A 22,295-nucleotide genomic window follows, 5' to 3' on the forward strand; every position below is an offset into this window, starting at 1 on the left:
GTATGTACACCACTTTAGGGACATCGAAAATAGTGGAAAAAATTAATAGGTATTGTAACAGTGGCACGTTTTATCAGTAAGTCGTTAGTTAATTCTATTAATTATTTAAAAAAAATCCTTCGACTTGCATTAGTGTTCTAACTGCGTCTTAGTAACGTCAATCAGATTGATTGTATTTACAAAGCACGGTTGTAAAGTCGCATTAATATTCAAGTTTCACAGTTAATGCAAATTTTTAATTTTGCTATGTAGTAAAGTAAGCAATCTGATATAAGCCGAACTTAAATTTAGTCTGTGACCCAATTTCTGAAATTATAATATTGTTGATCACAATTGAGTTTCTCTAGCAAAAAACTCGGTGAATATTATCTGTTAAACTTCGATATCACCGTAAAGCACTGGGTCATAAATGTTTCTAATATAATACCGTGCAGATAAGAACTCCTTGGCCAAGAATTCAACTATCGTCTAATGATTTCTCCGAAATTCTCCCTGTAATAAGAAGGAATTAAAGTATTATCTGATAGACTTTGATATTAACGTTGAACACAGGATTATAAATATTTCTAATAATCTTGTATAATGCCAGTAATTTTGGCAAAATATGTAAAATGATAGAGAAGACAAATACAGCAAATACAGTAAAAAATATTGTTTGTGTTGAGATATCTCCAAAAAGCAATGTACGGAGGGTTTTGCTCCACCCAGTTAAATTTGGTATAGAATACGAAGTAAAAGCTAAAGCAAAATTTGAAAATATAACCCGGATTAGAGTACACCTGCTGGGATGTCGTAAATCATCTCGAGTTTGTATACTTGTTTGCCTGATTCTACCAAAATCTTGGATTTTATTTTTTTCGTTTTTTGGTTATATCTTAAAAAGTTATAACCCTAAAAGAAAATAAGAATTTCTACCCAATGCACAATAAAATTCTCTACAAGACTGCATATTTTTCAAATCAAAATACTGTATTATTTTCTTGTAAAAAGGATTTCCTTATTTGTATGTTTTATTTTTTTAAAGAAAAATTACAATAAAATTTCGAGAAAAAGATTGCTCAAAAGATTTTTATATGAGGAACACACACAGACATCGTTCACTCCTCCAAATGCTCATATGAGACTACACTTAGGAACGACGTTATACGTTAGTTCTTTAATATTTTGGAAAGGTGAGGTTCTCCATCAATGTCTTGGTCAGATCGAAAACACTCCAATTTAATTACTTTTCACTAAGGCTTGGACAGTTTTTCTATTGTATTCTCTTTTTTATTTCGCTTCTTTCTTTTATTGAAGTTTGTGTGGGAATTGTGATAATAAGATAATAACTTCATAGTACGTAGGTAGTTTGGAAAATCACAATAATGTAAATATTGAAGACCTCTCCTTCTTTAAATAAGTTTGAAACTCCTGTGTCCATTTAGTTTTGTCTATGGTTTTCTTAGATTGTCCATATAAAAATAGAGACAAACTTCATAATCATATTGAAGATCTCTCAAATACAAGTACTTGTACTCGCAGCGCAATTTCAGTTAGATTAAGGGCCGGTTGCATAAACGCAAATCAAATTTAATCTCTGATTAACTCCATAGTAACGATTGTTATTATCATAGTTACAATTGTTCTTAATCAGAGATTAAATTTGATTTGCGTTTATGCAACCGGCCCTAAAAGAAATAAACTGACACATCAAAGAAAAAAAAACCGCTTTCCGCTTCGAAGCTCCATAATAATAAAATAATAGAGATGATGATATTTGGTACACAATTTTTATATTTAGCATAAAGCACTCTTAACTACATTCATTTTTCATAAAAGTATAAAAATTACTTCAATTAGGTACGTTTGTGTTTTCATATATTTGCAGTGCTTCAAAATGCATGTTCACATACGAAAATATGTAATATCATCTTATTTGAGACGTATTTTGTTTTAAAAAATATTAAACATAAAAGATTCATCGTAAAACCAAGATCCTGCGAAATATGCGATTGACTGTTTAATAGCTGCGGCAATAAATCACCTGAAGCCACGTCGTACGAAACTTCCCTTTCCTTATGCTCCTTGTTCCCTTTTCGACGAAACCTTTTTACTGACAAACAACACAATAAATTTGGTGAATCTAGTTGTTATGCCCAATTAACCGTTTTCTCACTCTCCAAATTTTCGTCGAAATGCGTCGTCAAATGCTTAAAATGTCATAATCTCCCTTTTCGCATTTGTCATTGACGAACATGCGCCCTAGCGTAACTTTAATCAATCCTGGCTAGACCGTACAAAGAAGGAGCTCTTCTCGCACATAAAATTAGTTTAAGCGAAAATCTTTTCACAGAAGGTTTGATATTAATGCTCATTTTTGTTTAAAGTTATTAAGATATTTTCACGACATGAAATTTATCGATTTCCTAGATGACAAACAAACTAACGTAGATATCGACAAGCTTGAGCCAGGTAAATATTAATAGAGTACGTAGTAAAACACTAAATCAATACATATTCCTGTACACTTATTTTGGACATGTATTTAAGATTTCTGTCTTTCTTTGAACGGGTGGTGCGCCTATCGGATGCACGACAACATATTCTTAGACTTACACACGCGAGACATTCGTCATACCAAAGTATTTATTTCTTTATTTTAAATGCATTTTCACGTGTTGATAATTTACCGCAAAGGAATAAATCTAAATTTAAATATAGTGACACAAACTAATATCCACTTTTTTGATGATTACTTTAAAAACTAGCAAATAGCATCTTCCACATTTTCATAACAGCAATTCGTTTAAAAACGTAATTAGCTAAATGTAAATTAACAGCTGGCCGGTAATTTCCTGACAGAAGGGATTTACAACTAAAGATTAGCATACGAGTAGATCAACGAACGTGAAAAAAATCGTTGAGGAAATATTACCCACTATAGTCGTATAAATATGATAATTCAAATTAAATAGTTCTTAGTTAAGTATAAAACATTATTAAAAAAGCATATAGCATTAATCCGTTTTAAATATTTTTTAGAAAGGTTGCTTTTTTAATTCCCGTTCGTAAACTAGAGAAGTAATGTAATAGGGTTAGTGGCTATTTTCAGGTTTTCTCAACGTGTATGAACACATAGAGTATGAAAAATTAAGTCTCGCGTTTCCGTCTGTCTGTCATCTTTGCTCTGTTGCCGATTTTATTAGATGGATAATTTCCGAAATTACTTGAAATTGATTATGTATTTTAAAAATATCGTGCAGTTGGTAAAAGGCTAATCAAAATTTGTTTGATCATCAGCAACAAAATAACACACTTTTGTACATGTGGCTTATGAATCTATCTTGATTTTTTTTAAACATTCAAATTTTTCGAAAAAGTAAGTATGTTGTGAATTTTGTTTTTTTTTACGAGAATTTTTCGTTTACAAAGTTTTGTGATGACGTTGTCAACATTTTTGCAAGGAGACGTGTATTACTTTAGATGGGTACAGTCTAATAGTAATAATAATAATAATAATAATAGTAGTATTGTATTTCCAAATTTTTGAGAAAATCGAGTGAGTCATTCATGATTTAATCAATAAAATTAATTGATTCATTCATTAATTTTTGTGAATCACCCTGTATAGGCAATTCTAAAAAATATGAGTGAAATGATACATCACAAATGTAGACTCATCATATTTTACACATTTTAGATAGGATTTATTTGGCAAAATTTGAAGATGACGTCATCAGTTTTTAGAGGGGTCGTAAATGGAAAAATTTTTAATTAACCAGTTACCATGTTTCCGATAACCGTAAAACGTTTGCAAGGTTTCAGAGTATTCGGTTTTGTAATTTCAAAAATAAACTGTCATATTATTAATAACGATAATAATAAGTATTAATGATAATAATTAATATACATACACTACTAAAATAACATTGATCAGACTAATTTTGGTTAGCATTTTATCACGTACACGTGTTCCTAATATACATATAGTCTAATAGAAATCGACACAGACGCGAGATCTATGTTTCCGTATTCTAGAGGTCATGAAACGTTGAAAAAACATAAAAATTGGCTTTATTACAATACTTCCTTCGCTTACGCTCGGGAAAAAAAGTGTGGTATGGAACCTATAAATGGAACGCTTGTAGGGTTTAAGATAATTTTAGATTGTACCCCAAAATTAATTCTATAAGATAATTTTCAATAGTCCACGGTAAATGCGTAATTGTCGTATACTAGATCATCGAGACACATCCATTTTCAGTAATCTACTTGCTGAAGTTGTATGAAATTAACGACTGGCTGTCGGAGTATGCTATCTATTTCATTTGTATAGGTTTTATCTGTACGGTTTTTACATCGATTGTTTTTCATTGTCTTTAAATTGCTCTGGGGCCAATTTCAAGTTGGATTTGCGATATCGCAAGTCTCGTTGCTATGGAAGATGTGGTGACTTGCGATAATGCAAATCTAACCTAAAATTGCCTCATGTATATCCTAATATTTATTAAAAGTTAGTTCAAGTTTAAATTTTGTTCCAGATAATAAAACAAAATGTCAAAAACCAATGCACCTCTACAAACTCATCCACAGTGTTAACTCCGCATGCGATAAGAACATCAACGAACTTAAAAAACTATATTCCAAACACAAAATTTTGGGAAAAGTAGAAACTTTACGGGTAATGTTCAGTGATCACGACAGTCAAAATGCTTGTACCTTCTCTGTTCCTGAATCCAAAACGAGATACAAAAGAGCCGTTATGTTGTCACTTTTTAAAGTCTGTTGCGAAGAATGTGAGCACGATACGAAAGAATTGTTATTCTTCCTTGCAGCGGCCTTCGATATTCCAAAACTGAGAGAAGTGATAAAACTAACTGAAAGCGAAGATTTAAATCAGATAAGGTTTTCTGATTCGGTTATTGTGTTCACGTTAAAATATGGAGACGTTGGAAACGAGAACTTCATAGAATGTATGAAAATATTAATCGATGCAGGAGTAGACGTCAACAGGTGCGATGTTAATGGAAGATTTGCCATAGATTATGTAGCTAGTTTATACAACAGAAACGTAGATGCTAAAATACTAGAAAACTTAAGAAAACTTGGCAAACTTCTACTATACAAGAAAATATGTGAACCTAATGATGCCACCACGAAGTGCTTTATCGAAAATGATCTTCAAATTGACCTCATAAGCTACAATTATGCCTTAATGGACCACCGATTGCAATTATTTTTCTGGATTTCGAAGTACAAAACTGAGGAGTTTTTAAGTTTCAAGAAAATAGACTGCTATTCTAATTGTGATAATGGAGAAAACACTCTTCTGCAATTTGCTGTTAACAAATCTCAGAACATGTTACCAATCGTCGAATTTTTACTTAAAAATGGAGCGGATCCGAACAAAGTAACTGAAGTAAACTTGCTAAGCCCTCTCGAAATATCAGCTCGTAACAACTACGAAACAATTTTCAAAGCAATTTTAAACTGGAAAGAAACTAGAATTAGTGAAGAACAATTCAGTAGTTTTGTCAAGGCTAGAGGTTATTCCATAAAGCGAGAACTGTTTGCGATTTTCTTAGAATCAGATAAAATAGACCCTACTTTTGTTTATCAAAGAACAGGTAATACACCTCTTCATTACGCCATTCGTCTTTGTCACAAAAACGCTATTCAGAAACTATTAAGACGTCCTGATGTATGTTTAACTGTCAAAAACAAGGCCGGTAAGTGTCCTCTGGACTTGTTAAATCCGACTGATCTAAACATCTTCCTTGATTCTTGCTTGGTGTTTGATAGCAGACGCACAATAGATTTTAATTCTACTGAATATACGATGCAGTTTCGTTTTAGACGTCTAACTGATGGTAATTTAACAGAAGTAGATGTTATTTCGCTCATTGGAAAGTACCACAATCTGGAGCAGCTGCTGTCACATCCTTTGATACACACCTACGTAATGCTAAAGTGGTTCAAAGTCAAATTCCACTTTTGGATGATTTTATTCCTCCAAGCAATAATTTTTTTCCTTTTAAGTTTTGGCTTCTATAGATTCCCGTATTCGTCCCTCGCCGAACACATCGTCTGCTTCTGCGTGTGTATATTCAACATAGGACTGAAATCTTGGGTCTTTCTGCGACCTAAAGATTTTGTGAATGATCTACGCGCTCTATACTTTAGGCCAACAACTCTTCATGAAACTTGCGAAATTCTTCTAATGGTCACTTCAGTTGCTAGTTTTTACCTAAGTGAATTCCGAGCTTTTATTTTTGTTGAAATGGCAATAATTTTTCTACTAACTGCTGGTTATCACCCGAAACTGGCCCACTGGTCGATTATGATACAAAGAGTCTTCAGAACTTTCACACTATTGTTAATATTTTTCTCGCTACTCATGATTGCTTTCGCTGCTAGTTTCCACATCATGTTTGAAGATCACCGATTCTTTACGGCTTTGTATCGATCCGTTTTCATGGCGTACTTCATGACGATTGGAGAAATAAACATAAGCGAGGTAGACTTCGAAACAACTCCATTCGGCGGCTATTTACTTTTCTTCCTCTTCGCTATGAGCATGTCAGTCGTTATAATCAACTTTTGGACCGGTGTGGCGATTAGAGACATTGATAAGTTTGAAGAGCGTTCAGAAGTAAATGCACTGAAAAATGTTATAGCTTTCATTTCTTTTATCGAGAAACACGTGTTTAGTGTCGACTTTTTTAAAAGATTTCTGCCAAATCCGCTTTTGTTTCCTGTTGCTGGTAACGAAGATTATATAGTAGACTTCTTTGTTAATAAAGATGACCACTTTGAATATAAATATGAGAAGGTAGGTCAGGTGAGGACAAAAGTGAAGAGAAATTTTCCTAGACAGTTGAATAAAGGTTGCTTGAATAAAATAAAGCAGCATTATTATAAACAGCAGGGGACCACTAGTGAACAGAAAATTTTGGCGAAATTAGATAGGATTTTGCAGTTTTTAGATGTAGCGGCTCGAGATAAAAAAGATTTGGTGAGTAGAATTTACAAAAGAGAAAATACCATCGTCTAATATTTTATGTGTTCTGATGAAATCGTTGTTTGATTACATCAGTCTAAATTTTTCCATAAAAGCGCCTTAAAATAATACTTAGAGTTTGCAACGCGTATACGTAACGTCATCGATATCTAATTTGCGATTGCTCAGAAGTGATGGTGCTTATTTTAATGTAGTTTTCAAAAGAAAATTGTTGCTTGTCTTAGTATGGAGTACTTAAATTATATTTTATATATATACATTTAACAAAAGTTTTATAAATGTTTATAATACGTAATATATTAATATAAACAATACATACATACTTTGTTAAAAATAAATATATCAGTAGGCTTACTATTTATTATATACTATTGTCCGTAAAAAAAAAATATCCACATAACACCGTTGTTGTAGATTCTACCTCAGGCGACTGTACATAAAATATTACGCTGCCATCACATGTAACACTGTTATTGCACTATCGTTACATTGTAATAAAAATTAATAAAAGTTATTATTTTTTACGTATAAAATATTTTTTAATAATTTTACACGTAACTGCCCTTCGCAGCTTACTAAGAACCACTACGCAAATGTTCTAAAATTCCATAACAGTCAACACAGGATCTGCTTTTTTATAGGTAAGATCATAAACATATTTTCACAGTTTTTTCACTTCAAGCGGCGTTTCGAATATTACTAATATTACTGTAGGTAAGCAGTACTTAACGTGGAGATTACCGATAAATGCGCAATTTTTGGTAAATGTTATATTAAAAAAAAAGTAGCTATGAGAAAAATTAAAACAATTATTCAGTAACAGAATAATAAAATTGTCTTTCAAAGTATTGCCAGCAATAACGTTCACACAGCCAGACATGATGTCGCCGCCTTGGAGTCTCGGCCTTCTGGAAAAAATCAATTTATAATCTCCAGACTAATCGGGCGCCAGTTTGTTTGTTTGGATAGAGGAGTGAAGATATAAAAATTATAGGGAAATTTTGAAAAAAAATATAATAAATATGAAATAAAAGTATGAACTTCTGTCAAATAATTTTTATTACCCTTCTGTACTCCTGGACAGAAGCGGAATGAAGATTAATCAGGCGAAGCTGTAGTGAAAACTGGACCAGACCAGGTAGAAAAATCGAAGTGACACAGTACCTAGCGGGCGAAACCCAGACACATACATAAATATTCAGAAAAAACAGAGATAAAGAAACGCTTCCACGACAAGTCGAGATGATGCAACGAAAAACAGATTATGCATCCCAAAAATACCATAAATTCGAACAATTTAAGAGCTTAACTGCATAAATTTGGTTGATTTACGAGAGCTAAAATTTAGTAACTCTTATGGAACTACCAAATGCGATCTAAACTGCAAGTACTTCTGACTCGTAAATGAAGGGTGAGTCAAAATCTGAGGTGCTACTAGTCGTGCTGCTCTTGCGAGCAACGATAATGTTCCAACTCGAATCTCTGCCCGAATGTCTGTTGAATTTTGAAGAAAATTGGACTTGAAAATTTTCCATGTCGTGTCTGTGTAAGTCTATCTTCAGTCATGCATGACTTTATCTTAACTTTCGTGCCACGACCGTAATGTATTTTTGACGTTGATTGTACTATATAATTAATGCAGTCTTGTTTGTGGCTCCCCATACGTTTCGTGTGAATAGAGACCACCGGGGCTGTGTCAGCTTTTAAGTCACAGGGGGAGCTCTTCCGATAAATTACCGAACGTTTTATCAAAATTAATTCAATGTTTTCTCGGTCTTCGTGTTCGACTCTCAGAGTTTGCGATGTGGATATTTTAGATGGACACTGAGACGTTTCCAATCCGAAACCATATCATCTGATCAGTTTGCAGTACATAATTTTTACCTTTAATTTATTACCCTTCAATATGTTCCCGTTCTTTAATAATTTGGTCGTAGTTTTCGGAAATGCTTATGCTTTCACTGTAATTTAAGCGTTGATGGTTCTATTTTCTCAACTCTCAGCCTCGCTACTTATTTCTGCTTTCATCTAACCACCCAGTGACCGTTTCCTCATGAACAAGTGTTCGCGCCCAGCGTGTTTATCGCATTAAGTAATTAATGCAAAAATTACTTGCCTGTCATGTTGAATGTTTTTAATTTTATAATTAGCGTAGGTTTATTAGTTGGATGTTTTAATACGGTTAGTTTTAATTTTTATTCTCGAGGGAATGTTTCTTCGATATCTACCGGAATCTTAGTTTCAATTATTTTTATCATTTTTAGTAGTAAATGGCTAACGTACAAATAGCCAATCGCAGCTTCGTAAATAGCGACGTGTATTACTCGAAATCGCATCTTGCAGTTTTCGAAGTTTTGTTATTAGTGTTGTGGTGACCGAATTTGAATCAAATTTTCGCGTTGAAATTAATTAACAGCGGCGCGAAATCACATTTGAATAATTTGAATCTGAGAAAAAAAATTCAATTAAAAAATATCGTTAAACATAGGCCTTGTGCACGTTTAGTTCTTTTCCTGATGGTTGGTATCTCGCTGAGGGGTTTTAGTTAGAGGGTTGGTTGGTAGACAGAGATGGCGGCATCGCGAAGAGTTAATGTGGGTGTGTTTTTTGAGTGTAACCACGTGGTAAGGTAGTTTGGTTAGTTTAGTTGCTTTTGTATGATGACATCACAGTTTTCCGCCAATACGCGCAGCTAATTCTTGCGGCTTTTAAATCGGAAAAAGTGGTAATTTTCAATCGACGCTACATGTACTGTAAATTTGCTTTATTGTTTGTAAACTCACCGATCAGGTTAGGATTTTAATCGTTAACTGTTTCTAACACAATTTAACAGACATTTGCTAGGAGTTTTCATGAAATTCACCGAGTCAGGACTCGTTTCATTTTGTTTGTCTATTTATAAATAAGTTTTTTGATGTTAACACGTAAGTGTTACATTATAACACTTCTTAATTGTTCACACAAGATTGCTAATAGTTCATTTACGGCAGTTAAATTAACAAATTTTAACCTCAGTCAATTTCTTTGTTGTATAATTTAAATTGAATGTAGACTTTCGTACTCTACAGTTTTAACCTCACATAATATTTTTATTTGCACAAGTTTATTTCACACCAGATCTTTTGTTTCTATAAATCTTTGCTAGTTTTTGTTTTGTGAATATTTTGCTGATGAATGTTTCCATCGTATAAATTACCTGATGTCCAATTTTAATCTCACATAAGAATTATTTGTTATTTAAAATTTCACAAGATTGTATGACGAATTGAAATGTTGTTTATTGCTCTTTTTGAAACTGTAACACTTGTTCAGGTGTCGTTGATATCAGAGTCAGAGAAGTTCAACATTATAAATGGAATTGAGGTTAAATTACACAAAAAACGTGGCAGAAGTGAAGTGCGCGGTTCCTAGTCGGGTTGGCGAGATTTATCGCGCCATCTGCACAAAAGATGGCGCGATAAATGATTTATTTTTTGTGATTTTCATTAATGATATTATTGTGAACATTAAGTCCAACATTCTCATATATGCTGATGATATAAAAAAATTTTAAAACGATATCTAGTATGGAGGACTGTCTTATTCTGCAGAATGACCTTACTACATTTCTTCATTGGAGTAATGGTAATCTACTTCCTGTCAATTTTGACAAATCCTATGTAATGTCTTACACAAATAAAAATTTACAGATATTATACAATTACACGTTAAATAACATTTTCTTATCTCGAGTTGATACTTTTAAAGATCTTGGTGTTATCTTTGATTCGAAACTCACTTTTCATAATCATTAATCATATTAATGCAGCTACTTCAGAAGCTTTCAAATCTCTTGGCTTTATTATTATTATTACAATAAAAGAAAAATCATAATTCTCTCCACTGACTGGTTGATGACATCATCCTTCTTCTTCTTTTTTTTCTTCCTCGTTACTTGAGTTGCTGTTATCAATTCTTTCAACCTAAATTTTGCATATATATTTAAATAAATCAACACATTCCTAGAAACAAATTTCGGTATCTGTAGACTTGAAGGCAGTGAACATCCTCATCATGCTAAACATATTGCCACTCTAGAACGAATGATAAAAGATTTTTGAAGTACCTCTGTTTTAGCGAAGATGGTTTCTATCTCCCCATTAGCTACGAGCAGTCTTTATTGCTTGAAAAATTTACGATTTTGAGTGTTTCCGATAGACATAAAATTTATAAAAAAGGATTTTTTTATAAAATTTTAAACTACAAAATTATGTGTCCTAAATAATTATATCATTATATATTTATATCCCAATGTCAAGCTGTTAAGGCTTAATGCGGTAAGTCATTTCTTACCGTGGTAAGATTAGTATACAAATATTTACTACAATTAGCTTAATCCTCGAATTAACTCCTAGTACCTACTTAGTGTCTATAAGGTTTTGCACGACTCCTTTTCACGAACGAAGGGACGTTCTTTCCTTGTATAAATCAATAACCCACTTTATTTAAATGAAAAAAAAAACATAGGTCTAGGTATGTGGACTTTTTTTTCGATGTACCGAAAACAATGGATGGTAAATTCTTTAGATGCTCAATTGTCAAAGAAAGTCAAGTAAAAAATGTGTATTTTTCCACTTACTTGCTCAACATATCTACCTACTTATAAAGAATGTTATCCAAAGTAAAAGGTTTTACTACTGTACTCCAAAAATACCATCCAACCCACTAAGTACATTTTTGTTACTTCAGAATATTGGTCTAAAGATACTTAGATAGGACTTCCCTCGCACCTGAAGTCAAACTTTCAAAAAAATTTCAATGTGTTAGAACAAAAATTGAAGATAAAGATGATATTCAATCCTTTCTTTAGCTTTACTTTTCTTCAAAAAGTCTGCTCTGTCGTCTCTAAGCAGTAATCGATTTATCTACATGCTATATAGGTAAGTGTTATTATTTTCCAGGCTTCTAATTTACTTTATGATGTTTTTAATTTTTAAGCAAATTTTTCCCAAACTTTGTTTTTTCAGCTGTTCGTTCGACTTTTGAGTTTTTTATTTTAAAGTTTTTCCTACTTTCTGGTGGGTAGAACTATTTTATTTATGGCAAAAACGAAGGATTCTTTATTATGTATAGAATCACGTTGTAATTTTTTTCTGTAGGAGTTTTGAGATTGCAAACCAGTCTGTGATAAGGCGTCTAAATGCAAAATTTTATTGATTCATGTTGTCAGTCGGCTTGATGACTCAGATAATTTTACGCTGAAGAAGAGTTTCTACTTATATCTTTTAAGATTCACGCTGGTTCAATCACCTTATTACGAGATTGTAAACGTATGGGACGGGAGTGAAAAAATAGGAATGCCTCTTATGCCTGCAGACCTCAGAAGATTGATAGATACTTCGACAGATTCCATTATCAAATGTTACGTAGACAGCACATTAAAACAGTGGATGCAAAATGTTGCCGTCTTATCATTGTTAAAGGCAGGAAAGGACTTTCAGTCTCCTGCCTTTAACAATGATTTTTAATGTCACGAATCAACTAAATATTTGAATATCACAAATAAAAAAACCACTGGACTATCGCCAGGCTAAAAGGTCCACTCGTTCCATGAGTTCCTAGGTACCCCAACGGAATCTAAAGAAAGTTACGAGGCCACGGAGGTAATATGACAGGAGGGAGCGTCCGTTGTTTAAACAATCTTAAAGATGCGCCGGCAAAAGAGCCCCACGCAAGAGCCATTTATGACCCTTTCCGTACTACATCGGCAGTGGTCGGTTGTCATGGGTTCACAGGTAGCAAATAGTAAAAGAATTTGACCTTTACCCATTCATGACCTTTATGATTAATATCGATTAATATTATATTTAATCAATGACATTAACTTGCTACATGTTAATTTTTGTATTGTATGTCCAGCCTCTCGACAAGCGCTTTCGAGCAAACTAATTTCTCGGAGAAGCTGGAAGGGCCATTTATGATCTCAGTCAAAAGCGCGGTACGAGACCAACGTGAACCAAAGTCCTTCCTGCTAACATTGTCGAAATTGGTAGACTTCAATATCTCAATTTGTTATGATTGACAGACAGCACGACTCGTGCTAATTTGAAAGCAAATTAGGGAAACTCTCCGCGTCAACATCTTCGTACTCTGACGTGCTAATCTGAAATTTGTACCCCCGAAATTCTAATGATTAAATAAATTACTAGACTGTAAAGCTAACAAATTTCTGTTATGCCACACTGTATCCAGATCTTTAAACAAGTAATTACATGAAGTTAAATTATGTAACATTTATCAACAGTTTACAACAACAAAGAATTTACATAATGGTAAATTGTGGTTATCTCAAGTTATTAATTATATCAAACCCCACATCACAAACAAACAAAAAAAAAACATAAACACATATTCAATACGATCAAAATCGAGAGTATAACTTTAAGCACGAATTTTCAAAGTTCGTTTCTCAAAATGTAGGTGCCAGCGTTCGAATCAGTTTAAATGGTATAAATAAAAATTTACCAAAACTTTAATAAAAAATTAAGAAGTGTGTTATCATGTAATACTCAGTAAAAGCATCCAGAAATCTTAGTTACAGCTTGTTAAACAAAGAGTGAACAAGTGAATTTCATAACATGTGGTGTGGTTTATCTGAACAATTTCATGACTGTTAAATTGTGTTAGAGCCAGCAAGAGTTAAAAATCTTAAGATGAACTGTGAATTTACAAAGAAAAAAAAATTGGTTGAAAGTTATTTCGACAGAACTTCCGTCGCACCTACAGTCCATTGAAACGTATCCAGCATTTTCGAGTTGAGTTTTTTCTTTTCACGATTTTGTGATGACGTCATCAACATTTTTGCAAGGATACGTATATCAATTTGGATTGGTGCATGCATACTAAATCTGTATTTCATTCCCAAAATTTTTTGGGAAAATGACATGAACAGTTCATGAATTAATCATTAAAATAAACTGACTCATTCATTAATTTTTTGAGCCACCTGTTTAAGCAAATCTAAAAAATATTAATACAACAACAAATCACAAGTAAAAACTCATCATATTTTGTTCATTTTGGGTACAATTTATTCGGAAAAATTTTGAGATAATGTCATCAATTTTTTGGGGTTGATAAACAGATACATTTTGATTAAAAAGTTCCTATGCTTACAATAACTTCAAAACGTCTGCAAGATTTCAAATTATTCAGTTTTACAATTTTTGGTTTAATCAATAAAATAAATTGACTCAGTCATTAATTTTTTTGAGACACACTGTTTAAGCAAATCTAAAAAATATTAATTATTAGTAATTCACAAGTATAGACTCATCGTATTTTTCACATTTAAGATAGGATTTATTCAACAAAATTTTGATAAAAAATTTACCATGCTTATGATAACTTTAAAACATCTCCAAGATTTTAAAGCATGCAGTTTTGTAGTTCCTGATTAAATCAATAAAATAAATTCACGCATTCATTATTTTTTTAAGTTACCGTGTATAAGCAAATCCAAAAAATTTGAATGGAATGATAAATAAGAAGTACACACTCATCATATTTTATCCATTTTAGATAGGATTAATAGGAAAAATTTTAAGCTGACGTCATCAATTTTTGCAGGTGATTAAGTAAATGTATTTTGATTAAAAATTTATCATGCTTATCTAACTGTAAACCATCTGCAAGATTTCAAAGCATTCGGCTTTGCACATTCAAAATTAAATTGCAAAATGTTGTTTTATAATTTGGATTTTTTTTCTAAAAATCTGGACGTTTTGGGTAAAAAGTCAACACAGAGTTATAAACTACATGTGTAGGACGATGTTATTCTATACAATTTAAAATCCATTTACTATGTACGATTTTGAAGTGACGTCATCACATTATTGGTGGGGATGATTAGACAAATTTTGGTTGGCGTTTTGCATGATACTCTTAATACAACTACAAAATTTGACAATAATCGGCCCAATATTTTCGGAGATTATCTGTTTAATAAATATCCGGGACTGCCGACAGACGGACAGGCAGACGGAAACGGGACACCTATTTCTTCGTACTGTAGGAATCATGAAGTTTAGAAAACGGACTCAATTACGCTCGAGAAGTAAATTTACATCCCGTGTTAACGTCGTCTAAGATTTACACATTTCCGATAAGAAAAACCTTAATAATAATTAATTACGTAAATTGGCGTGTATTTTATGAAACTAGATAAACATCAATTTCATGTACCCTTAGTTTTCACTTTGTGTTTACACATTTAAAAATGTCAACAACCTGTCAATCTTCACAGATGACAACCGGAAATTATAGAAAACATGATACCAATTTCCACTAAAAATCCAGGATTGCCATCAGACTCATTTCTGATCACGCGGTATAACAGAAGTGACATGATCATCCAAAAAGGACGTGAATCGACCGAGTGACCCCCATTTTTTTTCCTCGGCCCGAAATTTTAATTCAAACTAGGACACCATAATACTTATTATAAAAAAAATTACCAAGAAAATTAAATTTTTGGGGTCCCACAATTTGAATAGTAAAGCCCAGAAATTGTTTTCAATATTTTCTCTCATTTAGTAAATGTTTCTAGACATCTTAATATTTTGGTGCACAAATTTCCGAACACTCGGTTTTGTACTTGAGTCGGTGATCGTTTTTTTTCTCTTTGGACAGCAGAAAACAAATTATGAAGGACACAATGTGTAAATGGCAGTGATTGAACCAAAATATGAGCAAAATTATGACAAATTAGCAGTGAAATTATTTTCAACTCTTGCTAAGAATGTTTCCGAGTTCCGAAAAAAAACGATGTGCTTTTAACTTTGGGAAAGTGTGATGGAATTTTTGATGCTGCCGTTTGTTTATATGCCAGGCGATACAATTCCTTCTAACCAAGCATTTAGAAAACTAGAAAAAAGTTAAGAGAAGTTAATCGATTTAAGAAAACTAAGGTTAGACGTTGTGTACTAACAACGTCAGAAAATGAAGCTGCCCTGATTGAAGTTATAGAAGATAATCCTCACGTGAGTAATCCAGCCCCGTAGCTACGGGGGCGCAAGATGGGGCTGAGCCCCCCCTAGCAGTTGTGGTTGCCCCCCCTGGAAGACTTACACATTAAAAATTTCAATTTAGTAATAAAATTTCAATATAATGCCGATTGCTGAAGCATATTTACTAGCCCCACCCACCCGCCCTTTATTTTCTTACAGGGTATATTATTATTTGGCAATATCACCCTAACGTTAATGTTGACCGTATAAAAAAAGCAACTGTCATGTCACATTTTATTCGATAGCCTACTACTAAACATGCAAAAAATAAATATTACGAATGAAGAGGTACGTGCTCGTAGGAGCTTTAATGAACTTTAGGAAATACAACGCAAAAATATAGAATACAAAAAAACGACAGCTCATTACTTTTTTTTACAATTATTCATGTGTTCTTGTTCGTTGTCATGGCAAACCTACAGGGTCGCCCTTTTCTAATATCTAACACTTCCTCTCGACCCGGGGTTGTGCTAGATATAGCCGCTCCGTGAAGGAACCATACTTTATACTTGCTAGACCCTTGGTGAAGATGTCACCAATCATATCTTCCGAAGGGACATGTTGTATAGTTAATGAGTCATTCTTCACCACTTCTCTGATGTAGTGATGTCTAAGGTCGATGTGCTTACTCCTCGCATGATAGACCGGATATTGAGCCAGTCTCAATGCGCCTTGGTTGTCACTGAATAGCACCATTTGTGACAACTGTGCGAACCCTAACTCCAGCAGGAACTTCTGGATGAAAGTGGCTTCCTTGGCTGCTTCTGTTAATGCCATGTATTCAGCCTCTGTAGATGATAATGCCACAGTTTTTTGTTTCCTGGAGTCCCACGGAATGGGTCCCTCTGCTAACATGAAGACGTATCCAGGATACGATCGTCTGTCAATAGCACAATTTGCCCAGTCGGCATCTGCGTAGCCTCTTACAGGATCGGGGCAGTTTGTATACACAAGACCATAGTTCAGAGTACCCCTCGGATATCGAAGCACTCGCCTCGCTGCTGTCCAATGGACCTTGCCATGACAGTTATTGAACTGTCCCAGGAACTCCCTGCGTGACAGATGTCAGGTCTAGTCGTGATGGCCAAATATGTCAAGCCACCTATCAATTCGCGATACGGGAAATTCTTCACTTCTTCAGCGGTCGTTGGTTTGACGAGCTTTGTCTGCGGCTCCATGGGAGTTGATATCGGGTTGCAATTCTCCATGCCGAAATGTTTGTGGAGGTCTAAGATGTAGCCTCTTTGGTGCATAGTTATCTTTGACTTCTCAACTTCAAACTCGACTCCCAAACAATAGCCAACATTACCGAGTTTCTTCACTTCGAACTCCTTGCACAATTTTTCTCGAAATTGCTTGATTCTGTTAGAATCTCTTGACATTATCAGTATGTCATCGACATAAATAACAACCATCGTTGCATCTTCCCCTCGTCCAACACAATATACGCACGGATCGGCGTTGGTTGGAATCGCACCAAGTTTTCGCAATACCTTGTCCAACATCATATGCCAGCTTCTATCGGACTGGCGTAGGTCATACAGGGACTTTTGTATGTGACAAATTTGCTTGCCGTCCCTAAAGTCTTCCAACATTCTTGCGGCTTTCTCGCCGACTACACTTGATCGGCCTCGTTTCTGTATGATAGACTCAAGAATATTAGCTAGATTGGTTGGAGGTCTCATGAAGACCTTCTCCTCGAGGGTACCATTCAGGTAAGCATTCGCTACATCGAGCTGTTCAATTTTCATGTCGTGAATTGCTGCCAAGGATACGAGCAGACGTATAGAGCTCATTCTAGCTGCAGGAGCAAACCTCTCATTAAAATGTACACCTGGCTTCTGGTTAAAACCTTGTGCCACTAATCTGGCTTTTCTTTTATCTAGCATACCATTAGATTTGTATTTATTTCTCAAAATTATGCGACTCCCGATGATCTCTTCTCGATTGGGGTACTGTACCATCTTCCAAGTATCATTTTTAACAATGCTTTCTACTTCTTGGCAGATAGCTTCAAACCATTCGTTCGCATCGGCACCGTTCAACGCTTGATCTAATGGAATTTCGGAAAGAAAACCAAATACTGGTGCTTCGCTTGCCAACGTGGTTTCTTCGGTTCTGAGGTTGTATCGTTTTCGAGGTCTTCCCTTCAAGCCAATTCTTTCGATTCGCGGACGGCCTGGACCACGTCTAGTTGATGCCGCTTCTTCTTGATCGAAATGTTCATTCTCAGAACCCTCTTCTTCACTTGCTGCTCTCTGGTCGCTATCTTGGATTTCTTGTCGATTGTCTTCGATCATAGGATCTATGGGAACGTCGATCGTGGAAGTTTGAGGTATGACGTCTCCTTCTTCCAGATCTTGAAGAACGAGATCTTCACAGTCATCATTCAACTTTAAATCTATTTTCTCTATAAATTCTACGTCTCGAGCTATGTATACTCTTCCCTCTTCTGGGAACTATACTCTAAATCCCTTGATTTCTTCTGAATATCCGACGAAAACGCCTTCCTTACATCTTGGTCGGAACTTATCTTGATTTGGCTTCTTCTAATGACATAAAACACGACAACCAAAAGTCTTAAAATAGCTAACGTTGGGCTTCTTGCCCGTCCACAACTCAAAAGGAGTCAAGAGGTACGTGCTCGTAGAAGCTTTAATGAACTTTAGGAAATACAAGGCAAAAATACAGAATACAAAAAAACTACAGCTCATTACTTTTTTTACAATTATTCATGTGTTCTTGTTTGTTGTCATGACAAACCTACAGGGTCGCCCTTTTCTAATATCTAAGAATAAACTCAAAGAAATTGGTTGTTACCTAGTGTTTTTGGCCACTGCACAAATTTTTGGATGCAGTACAGCTGTTTGTGAAAAATGTAAAAACTGAGAAAAAATAAAGTAGTATTATCAAAATATGTATATATATTTACATGAAGCCCCCTCTGTCGACAAACTTCCCCCCCCCCCCCCTGAATAAGTTTTCTAGCTGCGGGGCTGGAGTAATAGTCAGATCGCAAGATAAATGCAGATTAGTCAGAGTTCGGTTTTTAACATCCTGAGGGCAAATCGATGAAAATGAGGTTCATTTGTGCGAAAGGGTCATGGGTCATGGTCTCATGGTGTTCTACAAATTTTCATATAACACCGGAGATTCTAATTAGAGTACTTACGTAAAAATTTTGAACGCAAGATAGCGTGTGAACAAAGATAAAGCGGGCAGTTTGAACACTAATTGTAGGATGCCTATTTATTTATTTTATTTTCCTTATATTCGTTTGAGGTTTGAATAAACTACGTTCTATTTTGTTTGAATTTTGCCATTATTAGTTGCTCGACGTCTTTGTTGTCATTGATGACATAGGTGATTTTTATGTTGTTGCATTTACTATGATCGCTAATTTTAAAAGATTACTAGATTGATCAAAGCTGCTTATGGTGTGTACAATGTGTTGCCTACACGAAAGTATTCAGGCGTGTATAGATAAAATAATCACCTGTATTATATTTTTGTGGACTCAAATTATCCAAATACAAACCACCCTACGAAGAATAAGAACCCATCTGCAGCTTGACAATTTTATAGCATCAGTGTCCGTGACAATCTCATCATCAGAATATTATTGGCCGCACTATATCTAAAGCGAGTTTTACAGAAAATTATACTAAAATAATTTATTTAAAGGATTAAAGGGCACCAAGGGTTGTTCGAAATTACATAAAAAATATTTACTTACAATTAGGTACCATATCTTTAATAACAAAAAATGTACCTACTACTCTAAAATAAATTATTTTATCTAAAACGAAGAAAAGGGCTCACTATTCACGACGGAGGACAGTAGTAAAGATAATCCGTTGCATGTAGTCGACCAGCAGGTCCCATCCCACATGTAGTACAAAACCGGTTGAAACCGATCATTTGAATTTCCCACACGAAAGAGTGAACCAATTGAAAGAGTTTTCTTTTCATGCATGTGCCAAATTCAAATTTACCTTCAAAAAGTAAACCAACACTGACACCATAGCAACATTATTTTAAAAATAAATTTGATGGCTCACTGAAGTGTTTTTTAAGCGTTCCGGTCTGCACTACGTGATGAGCCTGGCTTACACGAGAGAAAATTGTAGTGTTGAAGTTGAGTTCTCTTCAACCTTTCTGCAACTCTATAAGATTTGCTGTGTGTTACAGTGCCGAGTTTTATTTTAACCACTATCCAGTTTTTAGCGTCGCGTCGTTTTGAGTCATAATGGCCTAATGTCTACAAGCTGGAGACCTCGTAGGCAATGAAGAATTTTCCGCTTTTGCTACCACTTAATTCCCTCGTAAAAAGTGTTGGCCATAAATTGCGGTATATCAAAGAACTAGACCTTCTTATATTGAAGTCTTTTATAGTAGAGAATATAATAGAATTTCAACAAAATAAGTAACATGTTGATTATCTCTAAATTAAAATTATGCAATCTTGTGACATATTTGTGCGGTAAATTGTACTAACAAGGAACTTTTAAAATGTGAACAGACTTTAACAGAGCTTTTCTCCTTAAAATATATTCAAGAGGGCATAAAATGCATCCTCCTTTGCCGACTCAAATTTGAAAAAAATTCTAATTACGACTTCGTTTGTAATTAACACTAATGTGTTCTCTATTTTTAAAGATCTTCAAACATTACAGAAACATTCCCATAAAACAAATTGCTTTTGAAAATTTTAATACACGAAAAAATGAATTCTGCCTATTCAGATGACTCTTTTTTTTAATGTGCACTTTATGTTGAATCAAAACCTACACAAACTATATTTTGAGTATGCAAAGACATGCCTCCACAAAATGTTCCTCTTGCTGCTTATTCATAAACCAGCATAAAAAATAAAACAATTTTTATTGAAGTAAATATAGTGTCTAGACCACAAATTAGCTCCCTAGTAGGAAAAAAATAACATCACCACATAACCGTGATAGCAAGAATTTGATCAGTTTCCCGTCTTCACCTAGAGAACCCAGAAGTATAGAAAGATAACGAACACCACAATACATCCCGCTGCCGCTTTCACATACATCGACTTAGTATTGAGATAAGTTGCATCCTTCTTGTATTTTTGCGTTAGCATAGAGAGGTTCTGCGTTTTAGTGTCGAGCTCTAGAAAACAATGCGTTATTTCAAAATAATTAAAAAATTGAAACCATACCTGACAAAACTGTTCCTCGTTGCAATACATCATCAATGTTCTGCACCATAATCCTCTGAACATCCTGGAGCTGATTATTTATGGTGTTTAAATTGCGCCGCGACCTTGAGTCAGTGAATACTTTCTTGGCCTTCTGGATATATGTGTCGAACTCAATAAATGTATATGGTCTAGTAACTGTATTTACTCTTTTACCATGCTGAGAATGGAATTCTTGTGCGATGTCTTCCAGGTATGAGTACGCCAATCGCTTGGAGTAATTTTTCTCACATAATACTAAATAACAAACTTCGTACTCGATTAAATAACTGCAATTGGATATCGATATTGGGTAATTAAAGAAAATGGATTATCAATAACCTACTGGAACAAATATGGTCCGGTTTCTATTGTACACCTTGGAGGTGACTGCGGGCCTAATTTTCGGAAAAGCATTTTTGCCTGGTTCTGGTAGTCTAAGATGCTGCGACCTGACTGTAATCAAAAAAGCCTGGAATTAATTTGTTTGCAAAGGTGTAATTATTTGATTTATTACCTGTTCGTCTTCCTGCATTGTTGCAGCTAGTGGAAGCCCGTCAGCCACACGGGCTATCATCGTCATTAAGACCATTGTAGTTAATTAAATTATTAATTATAAGTAGCACTACTTATTTCCTTGCCGTATTGAATTTTTACGATGATTTAGGTTATTTACACGTCATGTTTCACGCGTCAATTTATGAAATAATGACAGTACAGATTTCTTTGTTACCGATTTGATAAGCCAAATGGCTTTTTGTGAGCAACCAACAATACATCCACGTAGAAAGAATATTCTTAAATTCCACACAAATTTCAACAATGTTATCTAAAGTGTGGTTGATTTGTGTTTATATTGTTAAAGATTATACTGCAAACATAGATTTACTTTATAATAATAAAAGCTATAACTGTAGGAAATGGCGTTAACTGATTAAACGTTCCTTTATTCGTGATTTATGATTGTTACCGAATTTTTAATCGAACGATTTTGGAGTCTGGGAGTAATCGTTATCGTGGTACACTTAGCATATTAAAC

General features: G+C 34.2%; 2 protein-coding genes across 2 annotated transcripts; one reads left to right on the top strand and one right to left on the bottom strand.

Moving 5' to 3' along the window:
• Positions 1 to 2,314: 2,314 nt before the first annotated feature.
• On the top strand, positions 2,315 to 7,985 carry LOC135137712 (uncharacterized). The gene is made up of 5 exons (XM_064067430.1): positions 2,315 to 2,451; positions 4,521 to 6,994; positions 7,415 to 7,432; positions 7,572 to 7,641; positions 7,873 to 7,985. Exons 1-5 carry the CDS (start codon positions 2,388 to 2,390, stop codon positions 7,983 to 7,985), a joined length of 2,739 nt encoding a protein of 912 aa, XP_063923500.1. The 5' UTR covers positions 2,315 to 2,387.
• Positions 7,986 to 20,914: 12,929 nt separating this feature from the next.
• Sec22 (Secretory 22) lies at positions 20,915 to 21,965 on the bottom strand. The gene is made up of 4 exons (XM_064067202.1): positions 21,774 to 21,965; positions 21,603 to 21,712; positions 21,239 to 21,546; positions 20,915 to 21,189 (listed from the first exon to the last, which is right to left on the bottom strand). The coding sequence occupies exons 1-4, from the start codon at positions 21,846 to 21,848 to the stop codon at positions 21,041 to 21,043; spliced, it is 642 nt and encodes a 213-aa protein (XP_063923272.1). The 5' UTR covers positions 21,849 to 21,965; the 3' UTR covers positions 20,915 to 21,040.
• Positions 21,966 to 22,295: the final 330 nt, after the last annotated feature.

The sequence above is a fragment of the Zophobas morio genome, unplaced genomic scaffold (genome assembly GCF_036711695.1).
Source record: "Zophobas morio isolate AGI-343-1 ecotype UQ-CSIRO unplaced genomic scaffold, CSIRO_AGI_Zmor_V1 ptg000029l, whole genome shotgun sequence".
Classification (NCBI taxonomy): Eukaryota; Metazoa; Arthropoda; class Insecta; order Coleoptera; family Tenebrionidae; genus Zophobas; species Zophobas morio.